Source organism: Prinia subflava, chromosome 11 (genome assembly GCF_021018805.1).
Source record: "Prinia subflava isolate CZ2003 ecotype Zambia chromosome 11, Cam_Psub_1.2, whole genome shotgun sequence".
Lineage (NCBI taxonomy): Eukaryota > Metazoa > Chordata > Aves > Passeriformes > Cisticolidae > Prinia > Prinia subflava.
The window spans coordinates 8624824-8648354 of record NC_086257.1 but is presented as its reverse complement, the minus strand read 5'-3'; the positions used below and the strand labels follow the sequence as shown (position 1 = coordinate 8648354).

The 23531-nt window shown below is 39.4% G+C and overlaps 1 protein-coding gene across 5 annotated transcripts in view; it reads right to left on the bottom strand.

Annotated features, from left to right (window-relative positions):
- Nucleotides 1-23531, bottom strand: part of ACSL3 (acyl-CoA synthetase long chain family member 3) — a 51023-nt gene that overhangs the window by 15255 nt on the left and 12237 nt on the right. For all 5 annotated transcript variants that reach the window (XR_010081654.1, XM_063408747.1, XM_063408750.1 and 2 more), the window contains exons 2-9: nucleotides 20220-20322; nucleotides 15322-15743; nucleotides 9101-9278; nucleotides 4073-4182; nucleotides 3399-3537; nucleotides 1437-1587; nucleotides 745-868; nucleotides 510-581 (exon numbers count right to left, since the gene is read on the bottom strand). Coding sequence is in view for 4 of the 5 variants with exons in the window: in XM_063408747.1 (XP_063264817.1) it covers nucleotides 510-581; nucleotides 745-868; nucleotides 1437-1587; nucleotides 3399-3537; nucleotides 4073-4182; nucleotides 9101-9278; nucleotides 15322-15672 (1125 nt within the window). In the remaining variant the exon portion in view is untranslated. The remainder of the gene's footprint in view (nucleotides 1-509; nucleotides 582-744; nucleotides 869-1436; nucleotides 1588-3398; nucleotides 3538-4072; nucleotides 4183-9100; nucleotides 9279-15321; nucleotides 15744-20219; nucleotides 20323-23531) is intronic.

Genomic DNA, 23531 nt, shown 5'->3' with positions numbered 1-23531 from the left:
CTAGGTACGTAAAAAGATGAACTTTAACTCAAAGAAACAGAAATCCTGAATTCAGTACAGAAAAAACAAAATACCATCTAGAAATTCAAGTGAGCTTCAGGTGACAACCCACTCCCAGGTTTGTGTCTCTTCCCTTGCTAAGGGACAGCAAGATACTCAAGGGAAGGAGGAAAGCAAAATCTGGGCAGGAGCAGCAGTTAACCCCCTACTGCCTGCTGCTAACTCTCTTTATTCCACTCTTTCACTATATCAAACATGAAATGACTAATTAAAATGGGAATCAAATCTCTATTGCTATCTTAACTTTGAAAAAGTTTGATACTCCTATCGTGATTGTTTATCTCCAACATAGAAATAAGTAAGAAAATTATTATTTTAAGGCAGCTTAACACCAAAGATTCTACCTTTTCTATTTAAATGGTCATAGTATTATTTTTGTTGCTAAAAACTGAATTACAATCTGTATTTTAAAAAAGGTTTTAAAAATTATTCATCCTTTAGTTACTTACCGGAACAGCTGCCATTAGAGTTGGCTTAAGTGTAGTAACATCCCCTTTGCTTCCTTTCTTTATTTTAGAAGACTAAAGTGAAGAACAAGTTTACTAGCACACACATTCAAGATCTTTAACATCAAAAACAAAATGCGTACTATTTTTAAAGAAATATTACAAAGATCTGGCAAAAGTAATATTTTTTTAATTTTTTTTTTCTTTTTTACCATTAGGACTCACATCTACAACCTACCTGGTCAGCCAGTGTCTGAGGGGAAGAGTAACCGATGCGGCACCCGTGAGACAGACACACGAGCTCAGCACTCAGCTCCAGAACATGGGCAAGGGGCAGGTACCCAATATAAATGTCTTTCTCCCTGTAGAGAATTTTTAAAAGATAGGTTTATGCTGCATCACTAGTCCTCAGATGCATCATTAAGCACAATTTATGTGAAGTTTACTGCAGTAATGGAGAAAGCAGAAAATGCCTTTGAGCTTCAGAGCATATTTCAAATCATGTGGGGTTTGATTTCAGGAGTTGCATACTACTGTAGGTTTAATGCATGAAAAAAAGGTGATGGTTACTGTGGTTACTCCCAGTGGATGAGATTAAAAACTGCACCAAACAGAAAGAAACCACAGAAATAAACCATTAACCAAGGGAAGCACTGCTTTGGGAGGCTTTCAACCAGTGCAGTGCAAGGTGGCCTCACAGGTTTTTGTGTCCTGGTCTTGCCCATATACCAAAGAGGAGAGAACAGAGAGTACATGAAGTAGTCATGTCATTTAGTGCAGTGCTGGAAGATGCTCAGATGTCAGTGTCTAGTATGATGCATCACAGCCACAGCAATATAAAACAGTTCATATTTTACACAGCAATTAATCTAAAATTAAATGCAGCTACATGAGTTCTTTATTTGCTGGTAAGTAATGGTTGGTACGCACCCCAGATTTGGGATCCTCTCGGCCATTCCAGTTATCCCAGCAATTATGTTGCAATGGGAGATCATAACTCCTTTGGGAACTCCTGTGGATCCACTGGTGTACATGATCACTGCGATATCCGAGGGCACAGGCCTGCACGGCTGTTTGTTTCCTGCAGGTTGGATAAAATAGGATGTGAGATGTGTGGAGAGCCTGTCGGGCTGGGAGCTCTGACACACTGACACACTTCAGCAGTCACTGCAATACAGCACCACTGGACTCTTGCTATTAAATTCTGCTTTTGCTTAAAAAGATGTGGTAAAGCTTAAGTGCCTTCACAAGGAGTAGAAACTCTGCATTAGCTGAGCAATACTTTGATTGTCCTTATCTACCACAACAGTTTTCCTATTATTTTTCCCCTACTCCTGCAGTGGAGAGAAAAACAGGCAGGATGTTGGCTTGCCCAAAGCACCACTGAGATCCCTGCCTTGGGAATGTTCCCTGCCCTGGTTCCACGCTGCCACAGGATCCATCCTCCTGTGCCAGGCTCCTGCCTCCCGTGCTCCCTTGCAGGGAACAACACACTGCCTCATTTGCAACACCTGCAGCACAGCCCTGCCGAGCCAGCCTGAGGTCCAATCTCCATAAATATTTAAAAGCTCAACAGCTTTAATTGGATTAAAGTGCTTTTTAAATACTTGTGCTGAGTGCAAGAAAATACAAAAACTACTGTGCTTACTCAGAGGAAACTGCATCACACACAGCACATGTGGCACACTGCACACACTGAATGAGAAACACGAAAGCAACATTTAATCATTTTCCACTCACTGAATCCTGCCTATCCTGCACAATGAAATATACAGAGGAAAAAAAAAGATAACCAATAGCTCATCTACTTAATATTAATTGGACATGCTTGACCATAAACAATTCATGATAGCATTTCACAGTTTATAAATGGTTAGCTTAACAAAGAATGTTCCTTTATTGTAGTGCAGAGTATGTAGTGTTCAGTATTTATAAGACTGAAGAAAGATTAAATATCTTTTTAAATAGCAAACAGACTAACAAATTTCAGGGAGCTAATAAATTACAGCCAAAATTTTTCTGCTGGTGTTGTATTAAACTGTTTTAGTAGCACATAAAACTGGTATATCAAATAGGGAAAAGCGTATTCTAAAGAAATTGAGAGGTTTGGAGCAGATCTGCCATTCCCCTGAACATCAAAATCAGATGGATTTACCACCCCCCTACTCCTAAAATACAATCAAACATTCCTTGCCTGCAGTAGTTAAGGGATTCTGAAAATACAAAGGATAAGAACAAAAGAAAGCAATTACTGAATATATTGAAATCTTAAAATACTAGGATGGTCAGCTATTCAGAACCAGGAATAAAGTTTTTTAAAGATTACAATTAAAATAAGTACTAGAATTCTGAATTACAGTTCTAAAAATGTTACATAGACTGGAAATAGATTTCAGTGAATTTACATAGACTGATGCTTTTAGAAATGTAATAAGTGACAAAGTTCTTCAGATTCAAATGACTATTTTACATTTTGCTATCTGTCAATTTTACAGAACTTAATGGTAACAAATAATTGATTTCTTTTGTTATAAAAGACCCAGTGATTTTCCTTTTGTGCCCTGAATAACCTGGTTTTAATATGTCTGATCTTAAGAATGCTAAGTTTCTATCCTAAATTAATTGCTTATCCTAAAAAGTATCCTTTAACCTGTGACACTTGATTGTGGAGTCAGTTTTTACTCTGTTGAAAAACAAAACAAACTTACACTCCAAAATCCAGCCATCCACAATCAAAACAAAACAAAACAACCCACACAGATTTTATTTAAAGGAAAAGGAGGTAAGAAAAGGTTACATCTGCATTATTTTGAAATCTGCAGTTCCTTCAAGTGTACTCAATGGGGTCAAATGAGGGCACCACAAGAGATGGTGAGAAGAGGAGGAACCCACCCGTGTCTGCCTTGGCCCCCATGGCCTGCACAGATGCCATGGTGTGGACAATGACACCCTTGGGGAACTCTGACCACGTGGTGGGTTTGCCATCCACCGTGATTATGTGTCGCAGCAGTGGAACTTGAGAAACAATCTCCTGTGCAAAAGAAAAGTGGGTTCAGAAATTTAAAATCAGTTTTATGCCAAGAAGAAACAACAACAACAACAAAACAAGAATAAAAACCTCCGTGCTATCTGCTGTATACTTTTTAAAAAGCACTAATATAAAACCTCTCAGAATTTTAAAAGAGAAATCTGCCAAGCTCAAATAACTGCAAAGCTTGAAACTTTCCAATTTTAAGTCAAAAGCCTTTTTTTCTCTTCTTCCCATTTTTACATTTACAGGCCCTAAATCCACCCATGGCAGTTTCTTGTTAAGGTGTTTTTCCAGGCAGCACTCCAGCTCTGCAATACTGCCAATTGCTCATTCTCCAGTCACTGAGCAGCCTAAAACCTACTGAAAGCAAACTACCACTTTCTGTACATGAAGACAGATACATAAATCTTCTTTATTCCAGAAGTGTCTGCCTTAGGGAAAGGCAATAAATCATTGTTCTGTACATGGAACCAGGCCATTTAACAGTGGTGAACAGACATGCTGGAAAGAGATAAACAAAGAACAGTTTTCTGACCTTTAATTTTGTTTGCATCAATTCTTTACTAGTAATGATGGTGGTCACTTCTGTTTCATTCAGCCCATGAACTATTGCTGGGCCTCCCAGCGTGGCATACAGAGTAACAACTGAAACACAAAATGGGAAATGGTCAGTCTCTGGGTTACATTTTCAAGTATAGTTTACAAAAAAAAACTGAGATTAATCTATGCCAACTTAGGCAACACAGTAAAAATATTTGTCAACTCAAAGATGGGACAGTTTTGTATTTAAAAAGCCTCTTAACATCTAAACATTTAAAAAGCCTCTTAACATTTAAATACAGTGTGATTTTTCAGTTACTCCCACAAGGAATAATGAACAACCGTTCTCTATGTGACTGTTTACTCTTTTCCAAGGTCTAATTAGAGGTCCCAAAACCACATCACCTTATACAATTCTCCTGGATCTACTCTCATACTTAGATTGCTTTTACCACCTGAAAAGTAGGCAAACCTTCTCAGTTTAACCACTGTGTAACACTCCTCTTGCACACAGGAAAGAAACAGCTTTCCTTCATGTGACTTCTCTTTCCAGAGGTCACAGACTCTGTTACTAACCTTTTACAATTGACTGCTAATAGCAAATTATTACAGCATGGCAATATGTGTCATCGGCAGAGAATTCTCAGGAACACTCAGGAATAAATCTGTGGCTATCCTGTTCTGCCATCTATTTAAAATAATGTAATAAAGGTTTAATCATCACAGTCATTAAACCCTGAACTGACATCATGAGAATCATACAGAAGAGCAAGAAAGAAAATATTTAGAAAATTAACTATAAGAAAAATTGGTTCCTGTTTGTAAGGTCAGCTCATCCGTTAAACAATGATTTCATATTAACACCTTTAAAATGATATTTAACTTCCTGCCATTTTCAATGGAACTGAATAAGAAGAGATCGGAAGAGATTAGAGAAGAAAAGGGCAGCTAAAAATTGAAGAGAAGTACTGCTCTCAAAAAAAAAAAAAAAAAAAAAAAATCTGTTCTCCAAGCAGAACACTAACCAGGGATATACCAAAAAAGCTCTGAGAGGAATCAACACAATCAATAATTACAACATCCTTGCTGGGAGTTTTCTCACATCAAGTATCTAAATATCTTCTGCTTTTTAGTCTGTATATAGCTGAATATTTAAAGAACGTAATTATGTAAATAAGACCATTGTACACTAGGACTGTAATCACTGCAGCAAAGACTAAAAATTAGAATTAAATAAAGTTCTGTTGTATTTTAAGATTTTCATTTTAATATTTTAAATCCAAGGAGTTAACCCAAGACAACTCAAAAGCCGTTTTCTTACACAGAAAAGTAAATAGTTGACCTCTACTTATTTTTTTCTTGTTAAAACAGTCCATCATAGTTCAGAACTGTTGCAGGGCAAATGCACATGCACTGTGTTTTCTTTAATTTGGTGGGAGCAGAGTCCAGAAGAGTGCCTCTCCTCGTTCCCACGAGCTCTCTCCACTCACTGCAGTGACCCCTGTTATATAAACACGGAGCAGAAATTCAGCTGCCCCAGCCAACAGGCAGAGCCCAGCAGACAGCACCGCCCAGAAAGCAAAGCATCATCTCGGGAATAACCACGGAGTTCTTAATTACTCATCTGCAAATAACGACAGTGAGACACTCACAGCTGTATGACAGAGCCAAAGACACAGAGAGACCATTTATGTGATGGTGCACTGATGTCACAGAGAGCAAAACTGAGCAATGACTCCCATCTCTGAAATTCTCCCTTCCGCACACTGGCACCTAAAGCTTTTCCAGGAAAATCTGAAAGTTTTGGTCATTTTTTTCTCTCCTCATTCTCTTGAAAACATACTGAGAAGGGATTATTTTGTATTCACCCTTACATTTGCAATAGTGTGAGTCTTTGTTATCTGACCAAAGGCTTGACAAAAGAAAATCCCCAACACCACTGAATTTGCCAGTTTGTATAAAAAGACAAAATCTTGCCCTAAAGAAACAAATAGAACTTTTACAATTTATTTCAAGGTAACTGGAATGTTAAACTGAGTTTTTCAGCATCCACAGTACATCAAGAATAAAAAGAAATGCACCTTTAAAGGCTTCAGTCAAGTTTAATTCTGACAAAACCACTTCTGCTCAAGCGTGATTGAAAAATGAAACCCAACCTCTCCTATTCCACCATTTGGCTATGCACTCCTGTTTCATCTGCCTACCCTGGTGAAGAACTGTTCACACACATGAAGAGATACTTAGGAATAAAATCTGGTTTTGTGTTAGTACTACAACTTCTGTTTCTGAACTACTTTCTGTTTCACTCTGCCTCCTGCAAATTCAAGACCTACAGAACTTCAGAAAAAGTCACATTTAAAATCAAGCAAGTATTTCAAACCATAAAATCACTTGTTTATGCAAGTAATCCATAACAAACATCACTTTCCTCACTTTAATTCTGTAGTGCAATAGGTATTCTCTCCAACACTATGCACGAGGCAGATGAACCTGCTCTGTTGCCATCACTTCTGGCCCCACTCCATCAGACTGAACATTTCACATTTGGGAGGAATGTCCCAACACCCCTACAACAGTTAGCTGGCATCAAACCTGCACGCTGAAAAATGCTAACATAAGCCATTTAGCAATGTCTTGCCACTACTACTGCTTCAACAGCATCTGAATCTTCCCACTTGTCCTGCAAGCTGCCCATAAACACTGCATGGCTGTCTCTTCATCTGCCAGCACAAGCCAGCCAAGTTCACAGAAGATGACACAGCTTAGACGCTGAACACCACGTCAGAGTGTGTGCCCAGGCACATTGCAGCAAGGGGATTTCAATCCAACAAACCCATACTGCATACCATTCTGCTCGCAACATCCAGCCCCCAGCTCAGGTTTCCCCCCTCAAATTACAAATCTCTCTAGGATTTGTAGATGTGCTTCAGTTCTAAAGGAGAAAAAAAAATGATACAAGCCTTTGCATTTTATTCCCAGGGTAGCCACTAGGAATTTGACAGATCTCAAAAGTGATAAAAGGGAACTGGCACAGAGACATGTATTGAAAAGCAGCACAGGATCTTATCTGAGAATAGTCTGTGCAGTTCTCTGCTCTGGCAGGCAGGCCAGCAGCATTTACTCACTGAAGAACTAACTAAAACCATCACCAAGTGAGGTAGGAAGGCACCTGGAGAGATCCCCTGCACACACCACCCTCTGCAGCAGAGTGCTCACAGCCATGGCTACTCTGGGTTTTATGGATCTCCAAGGATGAAGATTGCACAACTGTTCTTTGTTCCTGTTCTGATACAGAACCACCCTCACAATGAAGACACTTGCCCTAGTATTTAATCAGATTTTCCTGCCATTGAGCTTGAGACTGTGGCCTGCAGTGGTATCAAAGCACACCTTTGTGAGCAGAGCCCAGCTCCATCTCCTCTGCATGCTCCCACCAGGCAGTGTAGGACAGCAACAAGACCTGAACTCACTCATGCTAATGCTGAACAGACCCCTCTCTGTCAGCCTCTCCTCAGATGTCACGTTCCCCAACCCCTCCAGCATCCTGCCAGCCCTCCACTGGACTTGCTCCAGGATGTCAGCATCTTTTTTCCTGACAGGAAGCCCCAGTGCAGACACACTAGTCCAGATGTGATTCTACCACTGTCCAAAAGGAGGAGAAGGATCATTTCCCCAAACCTACCTACTACACATCCAGGATGCTGCTGGCCTCCACTGCAAGGAGGTGCTGCAAAACCCTGGGTGACTCATGGCCCACCAAACCTCTCAGGTGCTTCCCTGCAAAGCTGCTGTCCCCAGCTGTTCCCCAGCCTATGTGGGAAATGGTTTTGTAGAGAATTCTTAAAGCTTGATGGAATATACTGCCTACACTGGTGCATGAGGTGCACCAGCACACACAGAGGAAATTTTAAGTGCCTTTACTGAATTCCATGAGGTTCCAGACAAGCCACTTTTCCAGCTGACAGGCTCCTCTGCACAACAGCCCCACCCTGGAGTGCACTGGCTGCTGCCCCCAACCTGCCACAGCTGGGACCTCCTGTGTTTGCACTGTGTCCCACCACCCAGGCCCTCAGTAAAGGGATCAATACAGCAAAGGTACATGCAAAATAACCAGAGACAGGAGTAAAAACTTCAATAAATTAAAACTGCTACACACTCATCAACATATTGCTTTTTAAACTGAAACAGACTCATGCTCAAAGCAAAGAGGGACCATGTCAATATAATTCTTACTAGACTTGCTTCCAAAATCTGAAAAAAGTATAATTGATTGACATCTTTGGTGCATCTAGGTAGGAAATCAGGATTTTCTGCATATCTGGCTCTTATGGCCCACCTGTTATTGAAGAAGGGTGAATGTGGCACAGAAGGGGAAAAGCCCAAAGCCTGTGAGGAACAGCAGTTTATGGCATGCCCTGAAGGACAAGATGTGTCCCCCTGAGAGCATCACAGAACGCAGCCAGGCTGGGCTTAGTTAGGTGAAGGACATGTCAAGGAGCAATGATGAAACAGGCATTTAAACAACTACAGCACACTGAGACCAGCACTCAGTACATTCCTGAGCAAGAAAAATAGGCCTAACCAAAATCAAAATTGAAGAACTGACAAAATACTCAGATAAAACAAAACTTGCAGGCACAGATGAAGGTTTGACGTCAACTCCTGAAATTGAGTCAATGAATTAATTTGTGATTTTTGTTTGTTTGTTTTCAGAAACCTGGGAATCTGTACTGATTCAAGATGAAAAGAAAATAAACCTCTCACAAATTTATTGAGCAAACTATACTTACCAAAACCATTCTGCCCATCTGCCAACAGATACAGGTCTCTCCATTCACTAAAGCAAAAGGCTACAAAATGCACAGTTTCTACCTTATGCAGTATTTTTTAATTTGGAAACTTTAATGTTCTATATAAAATCTAAATAAAGTTTTCTTAGTACATAAAGTGACGGAAGAAAGAGCTTTGTTTTCAGATTGTGAGATCAAAAGCCATAAGAACTCCAGGGAAGACAGGTACTCACGCTGATAGTTGCACATAAAGCAGGCCTGGGCTGCAATCATCCACTCAGCTCTGGTCTCACAGAAGATAGCAATGTTAGTCTTTGGCTGCTGACCCAAGACTGCTAAGCCATTTCCAAAATTAACAGCTTTAATGTATACATCTTCGTAAGAAAGCCAGGTATACTTGCCAAGGATGACCTAATAGGAACAAAATCAATTTAGAAAATGAAAATCCTTAACACACGTCCTGCTACATCTTCACCCATGTGCAGAATGCACAGATATTTGAATAACATGTGCTTGAATTATAACAGCAGCTGACTCAAGATAAAGATGAAACTTTTTCATGCCAAAAGCTACAAGGCCTGTGCAAGTTCCAACATAAATACCATATCACAATGCAATATCTCCATGCATGTTACCACCTCAGTTTCTATTTTCACAGAAGGGAAAGCACATGATTCCCACCATCTTTTGTAGCTTCAGAAGCCCTCTGAAAGACTGTGTTTGGTTATCTGGCCCACATAGCTCTACGTTTTAAAAAGGGTTATGTAAAGGATGAAAAGCACTAGCTAGCACAGTACATTCTCTATATTTGCTTTCTTGGATATTTGGGCTACAATTCTATACAAATATGAGCTCAGATGTTCATTTGAAAAAAAATTTAAAAAAGGGAAACCGGAATCCAGAAAGCAGTATATCCTCAGTCAGAAATTGTGAAATCCCTTTCCCTTTGTTCTGAAACAAATGTCAAGGGGATGAGTAGTAATAATTTTGCCTTTTTTTACTGTTAAGCAAAAGCAGGACAGAAAACAGGACGGGAAATTACTGGCAAACCTCAGTTCTGAGAAGTCATGTAGGATATATTGTGCAATCTCACTTTTCCATATGGGAAAGCTGGTGCACAGTAGAACTGGATTTGAATTTACAGGTCACTCCCCAGATTTCTGTGTGCACTTGCACCTTGCAGTACTGCTTCCTTACTGAGTGACAGGATATCTCTTTGAGACCATCCTAGAAACTTTCATATGTAGATAAGTATGAAGATGGTTTACACTGAAAATCTATACTTTAATTATCATATCCTACCCATCTATTTATATAAGCATACTGACAACTTTGGAAAACAATTTTTAATCAAGTATTTCAGACACGTTCTTTACAAAGCATTAGTAATTTATGCAAACAAACACTAAAAAAGACCTAGAAAGTTAGAACTATAAAAGGTCTTTCATTTTTTTTCCATATTTCATTCATCAGTGTGAACTAAATTTCAAACTTTAGGCTGTCAAATCTAAAAACTTTCTGACATGTAACTACATTTCTAATGAGTCTATATTTCCACATCCACTTCTTGAATAAAACATATTTTAAAATCTCTCTTAAACTCTAATAGAAAAAAAAAATCTAGTAGATTTCCCTCATCAAGACACTTTTCCAAACTTCAAGTTACAATTACTTGCCCCCTGAGGAAGAGGGGGGACCTGGGAGTCCCTTTTTGTTTCAACACACCAAGACATTTCTGGTGTGGAAAACTCTCACTGCTTCCAAAAAATAAAAATTGCACCTCTTCCTGCCCATCCAAATTTCGGTAATTTGGAATTTAAATTCCATTTCGGGTTATTTTTTTTCCCCAAAGGCAGTATTTGTGACAGACGTGGAAGTTCTTGACAAGCTCATCAGCAGCAAACAATTTATAGCAATGACTTGGGCAACACCCTTTCCCCAATTATACTCTGCCTACAGCGTAGCCTCAGGAAAACTGCTCACAAATAATTAGGCCAAGAAAACAAGGAGATTCTTGTTACTATTTCTGGTAAGCTTGCCAACCCATAACAGGTTTTAGTAATTTTTACCACTCCATAACTCACTGAACTGGGGAAAATAAATCATTAAATGGCCAAAAATTAATCTCTCCAAAGAATACTTGTGATTCTGCTTTTCCCCCCCTTTTTTTAGTCTCTTAAATAATTCATCCTCATTGCTTAACCAAGTTTGATATGTAGTGAAAGCCCACTTCATTGGTGCCTTCTTTTCTCAACAGGAATAATCCTTTTTTAGGATGTATAGCACTGTTGGCTGTAGCTGTTTATATAAAAATATATTTCTGAAGAACACTGACGTGAGAACAGGTAAGATCTTTTTCAATACACTAATTTTGAGTTTTACTTTCCTGCTGCCTTCCAAATATTCAAATTCCAATGCTCCCTCCCCATGCCCAGTGTTTCTTCTTTATTCTGTCCCTATGACGTTTATATTATTTACACATTAGTGAATAACAGATATTCATATACATATATTACTGAACTGCCTCTAAGTCCCTTTCTCCTGCATTTCTCTATCAGCTTCCTCTGCAGGACACAGAGCAGGTTATGGTTTCTCTCACACTGCTTTTGTTGGAGTTTGTCTCCAAACCTATCTCCCTTCTTGGCCTTGCCCTCGTAGCTTTTGCTAACATTTTCCAATGTACAAGAAAAACAAGGAGCCACTGGAGAGAGTCCAGGGGATGCCACAAAGATATGAGGGGTCTGGAACAGCTCTCTTGCAAGGAGAGACTGTGGGAGCTGGGTCTGTTCTGCCTGGAGAAGAGAAGGCTGAGGAGAACTTATTAATTCATACAAGTATCTCAAAGAGCTGTCAAGAGGATGGTGCCAGGCTCTTTTCACGGGTTCCCAGTGATGGGACAAGAAGCAATGGCCATGAACTAAAACATAAGAAGTTCCATTTCAACAGGAGGCAGAAGTTCTTTACACTGAGGGTGGAGAGCACTGGAACAGCTGCCCAGGGAAGGAAGGTGTGGAGTGTCCCTCTCTGGAGACATCCCAAACCCACCTGGACACGTTCCTGTGGCACCTGCTCTGGGTGACCCTGCCTGGGCAGTGGGTAGGACTGGGTGATCTCCAGAGCCTTCCAACCCCAACAATTCTGTGATTCTGCTTCTGCTGCAAACAGGTGATAAGACTGGCATTAGGTGCCACTACCTTTTAATCACTGACACACATGTAACTAACTTCATGACTTTCAGAGGTTATTTCTGCCTGATAACTACTGGAAAGAAAGTAACTATCCCAGAGTTGGCAGAAGGGCCCGAGAAGTGAGTTTGCAGAGTGCCAGGAAGAGCAGGCAGCAGCTCTGGGGTTTCCCCTGGAAGCACAGCATTCCATAGGAACACGCTGCCCTCTCGTGCTCCAGCCTCAAACTGCAGCCTGGCACATCTGGCACAAAACACCGGGAAACATCCCGGCTCTATTCGTATTTGGAAATCCAGAAGTTAAACACACAGCTAACATTTCTTTGACCTGGCTTTTAGAAACATACTAAAATTTGTGTAATAAAATGCTCTTGACAAAGCTGCAGGCTCAGGTAGAGTCATTAAACTACCTGATCTCAGTTACCTTTGAACATCTTCCTAAAAGTACCTTATAAGGTTTAAAGAACCTTGACTATGATTTGGAAATCAGTGATCATAAATTACATTACATTTTCTTGTAAAAAAATATTAAAAATAATACAAAGGAGGTTATTTGAAATGCCCACTTTTGGCCTTTTTCACATGAACACACGGATTGCAGCTGAACATATCTGAAGATCTCCTCCCTAACATAACATTTACAGAGCAATCTATGGTTTTTAACATCACAAGTGACTCTCTTACTGCTCAATGACTTGGCATGGCAAGAATCTTCCTGAACCTTCACTTTAAGTTTCAGTATCAGCAGTAATGAGCAAAGTTCTGAATTCCCAAGTGCTTGCCCAAGTCCTTGCTGTTGCACCAAGTCTCTCAGGCTTTAGACGCATCACCTTCCCCAACAAAGCTGTGTTTCCTTCTCCCCACCATGCCTTATTTATCATGTTCCCAGTAACTCTGTTCTTGGTTACCAAACCTTTTAAAGCTGAGCAACACAAACAAACAATCCCCAAAACAAACAGACATCTCCCTTGAAAAACAAACCAATGAAAGAACACACACACAGAGCCAAATCCACGTACCAACACAGATCAAAGCAAGCACCTGATGACATAACCTGTAACTAAGCACAAAATAATGCAGCTCATCTTTTGGGCAACATCAAATTTCAGCTGTGGTTAAATTAAGTCCCTTTTCTGTTTAATTACATCTTAATCTCAGAGGTATTTTCAATATTATTTAATCTGACTTAAATACATGGTTCTTGAAATTAATATTAGGTATGCACGATATTGAAGAAGGAAATTGGAGAAGGAAATAGAAGAACTAACCATATATGAATTACTATGAAATGCAACATGTGCATAAGCAAGTATTTGTATTTTATTCACATCCACGAATTTCTGCTACTTTGGAATCTGCATAGAAACAAATATTTTTGCAACAATAAGATATCATAAAAATTCAAGAAATTACAGATTATCTGAGGTATTGTTCTCACAATAAATTAATGGAGTATCTGATGTTAAACATGTTAAGAAGCTCTGAATAATTTTAGCTACAAGTGCGAGGACACTTAGTTTTCCCAATAATCAAAAGCTGAGTATTTTACTCTTTTTTGAGATAGATATATATAAAAAATATAAAAACATATTGCAGCTCCTGTAAGGTATAAAAATTACATGTATTATACCTAAGAAATAAACTTGTGCACCCTTTTGAAGAACTGCACCAAAACTTGGCAAGCTGCCTTTGCTAAAGGGAACCAGGCAATAAAAAGGTCCCTGGAATGAAAGTCAGCAATCAAAGGAAGAGAACCCTGATATTTAGAGGTATTTTGTGAAATGTTCTGATTTTCCCCACTTGCTAACACATGGTAGGAGGTCTTAATAACACTGTATTCCCTAATGCCAAAAAGAAATTAAAAGTGGATTTGTGTGATAATGCCACAACTTGGAGTGAAGTAACACGAGGGCAAGTATGGCAATCGACCATAATGAATCTTTGTGTCAAGCTTAGACAAAATTACCTAACTTGGGTAATTCCTAAGTCTGAATACTCACAAACAAGTAATTTAAGTTACTTAAGGATCAACACAAAAAAACTTCAGCTTTCCAATATTCACAACACTTTGCTTGCATAATGGAAAAGGCTAAAACTCCTAAGTTCTTAAGTCTTACATTCACAATTATGATTAAAAACAGGGCACATGTCACAGGCAGCCAAAATTCTGATTTGTGCTCAGAAGCTGTTCTTTGTCAACATGAACTTTCTGTTTCTTTACAGGGTAATGAGGCAGCAAAACATGCATCAAGCAAGAGTACATGTAAAAACCATTCATCCCAGCACTTCCTCCATACTGCAAAACTAACTCCACAGCTAAGGGGCAGTTCCACTAACAAAGTTTGTATGAAGATTTTAACAGAACTAAACTTTGCCATATGTTGTGATATTAACCAAATTCTATTTTAAACATACTCCTTTATCAGAATTAAAACTAGCAGCACGAAGAGAAAATCTTTTCATCTGCACGGAAACTAATCTTAACTAAAAATTATCTTTTGTGGATTTAACAACTTCTAATACAGAAAAGCAGACCTTTAACATGCAGAGATGCACAAATATGCATATTCTGTTGCAGCATTCTGCCCTGCCTCTTCAGGCAAAAGTGCATTTTTCAATGTGTTTGAACAAATACGAAGGCGCAAATGAGCATTATACATTATAAAAAGTCATTCCCTTGAAACAACAGCTGTCATATACTGAAATCACATCTCCCACACACACCAGGATTACAGATTAGCAGAGCAGTTCACCTTAAAGGAGACTCAAAGAAAAAAAGATTCTTCCAATAAAATCTGTGCAATCTTTTTCCAAACATAAAACTCAATTAAGAAGTCTTGAATTCCCAGGACAGAACAGCAAATCCTTAAATCACAACTAAGTCTGCTGGAAAGGCACATCTGAGCACTGGCACCTAGTAATTTTTGTATATGTATCTGATTACAGTTCAGAATAACACAAAGGAAGACTTTTTAAAGTTCACTTGAAAAAGAAACCTTTAAAGCCACTTACATCACTAGCTGAATATTTTTGTTTTTTTCTTTGAATGAAACCATAAATATGGTATCTATTCAAGAGTGCAAAAAGGTTTAGATTTGGTTTAAATGCCAAATATTGAAAGATTGGGAATTAGATAATTTAATTCTTTTCACAGCTACTGAATCTAAGCATAGAAATTTATTTTTTCCCCAGCTTTGCTTTACTGGACTAGAAGTGCTGCATAAGAAACATATTTTGGAAAAAAAAATTTTGAAGGCAGAAAAGACTTACCTTTTTAAAAACTTTTCCTGATGGCTGGATTTCATCTTCCTCTTTCAGAATTTCACGTGTTCCCAAGAGTTTTTTGTCCTTATATTTCGTTTTAGCATATTTAAAAACTTTGTCGAGTGTATCACAGCCAGGATATAAAACTGAAGCTAAGCAATGCAGACTGTTCACAGATCTGTATGCACCCCCAGGCTTGTTATTCACAGGCCTGGCTTTAACCTGCTTGGCTTTTGCTATAGCCTGCTTTGATCCTGAAAGTATGTACCATGGAATGTAAGTGACAAGGGAGTACAGCAGGACTACGAAGTTTATAAACTGTAGAAGAACAGGGTTGATGTTATGCTTCAACTTCATTTTGGCTGCTTGAGAGTGTTACAAGAGAGAGTTTGGAAACATGGATCAGCTAGACAGGGATCCAAAAAGATCTGAAAAGAGAAAAGAAAAGGTTACTACTAAACTATCACTGTTGGCAGGGGGATATTTTTAAATATGATATTAATCCATATCCCAGGAGGTCTCTGTATGCAGGAGTTAGAGGTCTGAACCTCGTACACAAATGAAACCAGACACTGAGACAGGAGGCAGAACTGTTCCACTCCCCTTTAGCAGACTGCAGTACCAGGACACGTGCACTGCAGGTATTTATCTGGAAATGTTTTGTGATTATACAATTTAAAAGATACTCTTCAACATCAGAGCACCTCCATGGGCACCTTCCCTAGGAATCTCTATGACCTCTGACTGTGAATCATCAGCCTCCAGACAAGTCCTAGGGACACAGACAATGTCACCACTCTGCACATGGGAACCATTAAGGATGCTGAAATGTTTCCCAAAAATTGGACACACTGGGACACCCACCTAGGAGAAGGAAAGCTGTGTATGTGACAGAAATTTGCTGGTTTATTCCTAGGGACTTCCCACTCCTCCTATGATTTGGTCTCAGAACCAGTACTCAATAGGCCCACTTGTTCTGTCAATAAACATGACTTTAGTAATATTGGGTAAATACCAGAAAAGAGCTTATAATTATAAATATCCCCAAATTCCCAACAACAGCATTATGAAGAGATGTGTAACTTTTTCCAGAGTCCCTTATGTTGCCAGGATATTCACTTTGTCTTTTTTTACTGTTTACTGTTTTGTCTGATTTACTACATCCAATGACCACAATGATGATGTAACTTTCTAATGTATTATACTGTTGAGTCAAGAAATCATGCAATGTCTAAAAGATTAAAAAGATATCAACATAATAATTGAAATCCTTATGGAAATTGGGGATGGCTGCCATGATGGATAAAGATGAATTTCTGCAACAGTCAATGAGCCACTGGCTAAAAATCAGTGTTTTGTACATAATAAACTACAAATGCACTTCACTCACTTAACCTTTCAAGTGTATTGATACAATTTACAAAAAGCAGTATCATAAATCAAACAACTAATAATGGTGTATATGTAAGATGCACAGCTTTTGACAATTCTGAATTAAGTAAATTTTTATTCATAAAATGTATTATGCTGTGCTGATGTCTTACACCCTTTGACTTTTCTTCCATTAGCTCTCTGAAAACCCTAATGAAAAGAAATTTGAGTTGAAAAAAGTAATGTTTAAATCATATATGATCCTTCAGTAGTAATGGGAAAAAACCTTGCCTCATTAATCCTAGATCTGCATTCCTTTTGGGAATGGATCAATCCAGGATGAGATTAATTCCATCTTTCCCTGAAACATAAAACTTACTAAAACTCCAAGCAAAAATATTTCATGATCATCCTTTTCCCTAATAAGCTGTAATGTCACTGTTAACACTGCATCATTACAGGCCTTTTGAAGGAAATAAAAACCATCAAAGGCTGTTCTGCAGAGCACCAAGACACATACTCAAATAAACCACAGGAACTCTTCACAGTAGGGACTTACTGCAACAAGCAGCAGAGGGGGAAAAAGATTTAAAATATAAAAAAAATAAATGGAAGTGCATATATTTTAATTGTCAGACCAATGGCAAAAAGCAATGACCAATGAAAAACAAACTTAAATAGGCTAAAGGGCAAATTCAGTAATCGCTTGAAGAGACTTATGTTCTTAGGCTGTCACTGAAGGATACTTAATGAAAATAATCATAAGCCAGCCAATCAGCCACTGCAGGCCAGAAAAATTATACTGTTGTTAACAGCAACACAGAACAAGATGTTTTAAAGCTGAATCCAGAGTTCACACAACAGGAGTTAACCCGTTTTCTTATAAAGTTCTATTTTGTACTATTATTTTGCCCGGCCCAGTTCAGGAGGTGAACAGCTTTTTTCTCCTTATAAAGCTGGAGAACTTCTCTCTGCCTAAAAAGTAGAAACAGAATTTAACCAAACATTGCTACGTATGAAAATTAAAGCAACTCATTTAATACCTTTAGGCAAGCTGTTCTCCAAAGAAATTCACTGTCTGACAAACAGTCAAGGCTGTTGATATATAATCAATAATATTCTCCAATATTCTCCCCAGGTTTCATAACTTTCCTTGGTTAGAGAGGCACTGAGCCCTTCCAGAGCAGCAGCCTCCCATTTCATTTTAGTTACTTGTCCCAACAGCTTTATTCTTTCCTCAGAAGCAGAGAGGAACCTTTTTCACTATTTCTATGATAACCACACCAAGGTGTCATGTCAAGCTCTCTCTTCTGGCTCCTCCCTTGCATGATAACCCTCAAACGTGGAAATCTTTGCTTTGAAATGCCAACATAAATTGTGTTTTGCCCACCATTTCATAAAAGGTTCCATTGCAAGAAAGAGTCTAAGGAACACTCCAACAGGACAGACTAAAGGGACACAATGCTTGCTCAGAAAAGCAAGCATCCTGCTCTACAACTCTGCTCTGATGTACTTCTCTTACCCTAAGTAAAATGCTAATTATTTCAGTTACTCCTTCACAAAAGTGAGGCTATTACAAGTCATTTATTGAAAACAATTTATTTTAAAAATTTAGACAATTTTTTTCACTCAGAATGTAATGATTTTAAGATTAAAAATTATCTTTTGCAATTGAAGTTTCTTGTCTTACAGGTCAAGTAAGACTCCATTTTTTCCCTTCAGAATCTTATAATTAGGAGATAGCAAACTTTAGCAAGACAAGCTCTGGTGCCAATGTCTTAAGAATTTGGCAACGAATTTCAGACCGTGATATTTGAAGAGCATCTATGCTTGTAACTAATTGTAATTAGACATTGGAAAAGTGCAATGCCTTTCGCAACAAGAAAGTAAAACGTATTTCAGTCATTTCATTAGCAGAATAAACTCCAGAATCTTTGTAGGGTGATGGTTCTCAGGAGAGCTGAGCCATGACACAAAGGAAGTTCCTTGGTGGCTCCTCCTCTTTCTTTGTGTAACTGAAGAATAGAAGCTGCATTTTAACTCATTTTGTTTATTTGTTTGCTATATTGTTGAAGAGGAAAATACTGGTAAGCAAAGGAGATGCAGTTTAAAATGCCTTTGTGCCTACCAGATTTATCACTGCCATTCCCAGGAGAACATCAAAGTTAGCTAAATGGATCACTAAACATTCAATAAAAAATCACTTTGATGGCCATGTAGGAGCAAAACTCTAAGCTGAAGCTGGAGTGCTAGCTGTAAGGCAATTATGTTTTACAGTAAGCAAAATCAGCGCAGCTGAACATGACAGTACATTTTCTGTTGTTTATTTTTTCTTATGCAAAAGGTAATTTAACCTCCATTAAGAAAACAACTTTTAATGACAATGTAGAAGAAAAAGACTGTTTTCATTAAGATACAATGCTTGCTCATGCATTCTTCTCCGTAACAATTACCAGTTCAAACCGTTAATGTATGTTATTTTAAAAACTCAAAATGAAAATACATTATTAAAAATCAATCTGCAGAACTAATCTAAAAATTAGAAGTTTTAGTGAATTTATCAAGATTAGATCAGATCTGGAAAGCCTAAACGAGAAGCAGTGTTTGCTGTTTAATATTCTGCCTCTAAAAAAAAAGTAGCACCTAACAAATCCAAAACTTTGAAAGGTTTAGTGAAATACTATACAGGGCTATAAAACTTCATTGAAGTACAATATGTTGTCACTTTATTAATTTTGGAAGTGTATGACTGCTTCTGACCATAAAAAGAGTGTAAGCAAACCCATCATTTTGGGGTAGGGAACAGAAAGCAGAGGACATGATCCTAAGCAGTTTTTGCAAGTGTGAGACTATGGCACAGGGAGAATGTTTACTGCATTTTCAACACTGGAATTCTGTTCTCAGGTAGCTCCTGCCTAATCACTGACAAATAAAAACACATGACATGTGGCAATATTCTAACTTAGTGGTTTGCTCTGCAGGTTAGCTGTAAATACTCAGGTTCTTACAGAACATGCAGCCTGGTTTCACATAATCCTGCTGGGGTTTTTGAGGAATCAGTGCTCAAACCCTGACTGGTGATGTAGGAAAGGCTGGGAGGTGAAATCCCGGATGAAAAGAGCTGCTAATTTATAAAAGAATACAATTTATAGAAAATCTGCTCAAGCAAAGGGCTTTGGACACACATAAGAGCTGCTCAGTTACATGTAATTCATGTTTACTCTAGTAGTCATCAAATGGGAAAGAGCAAGACCACAAATCAAGTTTGACACACTTTTTCAGCAGCTAAAAGGAGCAGTAACCAGCACACTCATTCATGAGTCTGGAGAAGTACTTTTCAGGACTGATCCTTCTTAATACATAATCAGTGATTTGGCCTGATATGCTACTTATATTAATACTGTTATACCCTTTAGACGAAAACTTTTGTTAGATGAGAAAGAAAAAAATCCCTAAAGGAATGTGTTTACTAATTGACCTGCTTATAACAATTACATTACAATAAAAGCATGCATTAATAAGAAAAAAGGAACCTTATGCAACTTCTCATCGTGGCAGGTACAGGTACAGGAGCTGATATGAGAGTTCCAGTCTCAGTTTACTCAACAGGAGCTGTCACAGGCAACTGCATCAAATCTAGAAATTGAAAATCCACATTAAATATGGCAATTATAAAACACACCCCCCCATTTTTTCCACTCACATTTTGTAATAAATAAAGCCCTTTTCTCATCTGATACTGTACTGCATCACTTGAGGGAGCCTAGGCCCACTGGGTTCAAGTTAACACAAAGCCAGATGCTGCACACAGCACAGCCACTGGACCTGAGCCCCTACAGTCAAGGTGGCTGCAGCAGCTTCTGTAAATTCAGGAGTTAGTTCATGGTACTTGTCTCCCTGACAAATTCTAACTCCCCAGTGCCTTTCAGTGTCCACTGTTTCCACCCTTTGGGGTAGGAAAAAAGAGACATATCTTTGTGTATCCACTCACACAGAGAATGCATTTCAGCCTGAGCAATAAAATATTCTTGAACATTTTACAAAAAGGCTTAATAAAATAGTAATCACTGTATTTATTGATTTTGCTCTACTATACATTAAAGTTTTATTTATTGTCCTCTGCAGAAAGAAGTCCAGAAAACCTGTGCTAGCAAATTACATTTAAAATAGGCAAATGGAAACATTTTGTACTTATTACTTTTCTGTAAACATTACTATTTACACAGCAATTCAGTTCTTAAAGATAATCTTTTCCACTTTCAGTGTATTAACTATTTGCTGTTTGAGGTGAGCACCCAGGGTGCTCACTGCCCTCTTTTTTGACTTCCGTGACTTCACACATTGTAACCAAACTCCAAGCCAGAGACTCCAAAATACTCTTGCAAAAAACACATTTTGGTCAACAATTTATAGTTGTATAAATACACATTAAATTTCTTTTATCAGTGAATCTTGAAAAAAAAACCAACCCGGATTTATTAACATTCACTGAAAGGATAAAAAGGTTATTCACTGGCTTAGGCTTTAATGGACAAAATAACCAAATATCTTCATGTACTGCCCAATCTCTTCATTAGAGAATATAACAATAGTTCTCAAGACAATATAACAAAGCCCATAATACAGACTTCCAACTGTACCAAAAAATAGCCTCTATTAGTTTACATCTGGGCTTAAAAAGTAACAGTAACAACCCAGAAGAGGCAGGTTTTTCCTACATCTGGAATTCACTCAAGAGCTGTCAGTACTAGCTAGCACTCAGCAAGTAAGCCTTTCTTTTACAAAAAGAAGTGACCAAAAAGAAAGAAATCCCTATTACTGATTTATAAATACTCACGTAGTCACCTATATAAAAATAAAAAAGCAACCCAAATGTACACAAACACAACAGCCTATGGTTCACAAGCAAACGCCCTGGACTGTGAAGCAAGGAGGGCCTGAGGCACTGAACAGTGCAGAGGAGAATCCCAAACACGCACCTCTCTAAGTGGAAGGTCTCTTTTGCAATATGGGTTTCAGGGACAGTTATATTTGAAAATAGATGTTCTTCATAGGTACTGCACAAGTGTTTTCACGTATTTCTTGAAACAGAGAGCGCACAAATCCCAGCAAGCCCTACAGAATGCTGGAAATGGATCCCTGGAATAAGAGCTGGTGCTCAGCACATCCTCCCAAATTGGAAGAGAGAGCACAAGGACACCCCTCACATCCCCAGCTCACCCTTCAGTGCTTCCCACTGCAAGCCTCTCCTGCCACCACCTCCTGCCTTCCCTGAGCACCGCTGCCCTGGCACTGCCTGTGGGAGCTGTGCTGCTCTCCAGGGCCAGCACCCTCCAGGCCAACCTGGCTGAGCCCTCTCTCACAGCCCTCTGGCTTCCACACAAGTGCACACACTGTCCTTGTCCCCTTTCCAGCCTCCAGCCCCTCCAAGTCACCCTTTTCCAGGCTGCTGCCTGGCTCTCAGCACCACTGCTAGCACAAGGGAGACCTTCCATGAGCTCCCAAACATCACAAAAGCCTTCTCCAGGCAGACCTGAACCCTGCCACAAACAGGAGTGCCTCTCTGCAGCCAAGCTGGGAACAGGTCCGTGGCTCTGTCCCAAAGGACATCTGCCTTCAACAGGGAGGAAAAGCAATGCAAACCAGCCCCCAGGAACCAGCACCCACTGGGGACAAACCCAGCGGGACCTTCCTCAACAGCTGCACGAGACCACACAGGGCTTCTCACAGGGACTGAACAGCCTCTGCTACAGAAAGTTGTAGAAGACTGAATGGCTGTAACACAGGTGCATACTTGGCCAGAGGTTCTTCTGAAACTCTTTCAAGCAAGCACACAAGAATGAAATTAATTCGCACATCAACTCCTGGCCTTGATGTCTCACTCCCAGTCCTGAACAAGAGACAACCTGTCTCTCCCTGGACTTTGCCCTCCCTGCTGCTCCACATTCTGTGAACTGCTGTGGTCTTACACAAAAACAGGGATGGTGGGAGACCCAAATTGCTACTGATTATGTCTCAAAAGGAGGGAGATCTTCAGGGCACTGAGAGAATAAACACTCTCTGAAAAGACACATAGGGCAGTCCTGAGCTACCTTATTGAGATCATCTGTAGCCTCCAGCTGTGACACACGTCCAGCACAACCCTGGGTGAATCCTAGGGCTCTTCTAAGGCTCTTTAAACGCTTCCCCTTGCTCTGCCAGGGAACACAACACTGGCAGATGGCCAGAGCCAACAGCACTCCCACTCCTGCCTCCTCAACTCGACCCACTCAACGCTTCAGCGTAAGCAAATCTACAACTCAGCCCCAGTTCCGAGGGAAACTCCGGCACTTCTCTGCAGGAGTGTGGCTCTGAGAAGCACAGCAGGGCACACAGACCGGCAGGGCAGAGGCACCATGACCTGGAACTAACCAGTTTCCACCATGACCTGGAACTAACCAGTTTCCGAGGCAGGAGCTCACCAGAGCGCTGGGGCAGCAAAGGTTGCTCACAAACTGCACAGCCTGAGGGTGTGATTTCAGCTTGGCTCAAGCGGATTTAACACTGGGCTGCTAAGAAAAACAGACTGTTCATCTCCAAAAGGTAATTCCACTCTCGCCCTCCATTGTACCAACACAGGAGTGCCTGTGTGGCTAGGAGTGAGTCAGATTAGTTTGTTGATCCAATTTAAACTCTCTCCTTCTCAGGGCAGAACGGTGGATTTTCCTTTGTATCAACTCTGGTACTCATTTGAGCCTACCATGAGTCACTGCCACCACCTAAATCAACAGAAAATTAGCACTAGAAAAGATGTTATTCTTCTGCTGTCTCAAACTGAGTAACCATGAATTGACAGGAGTTACAGG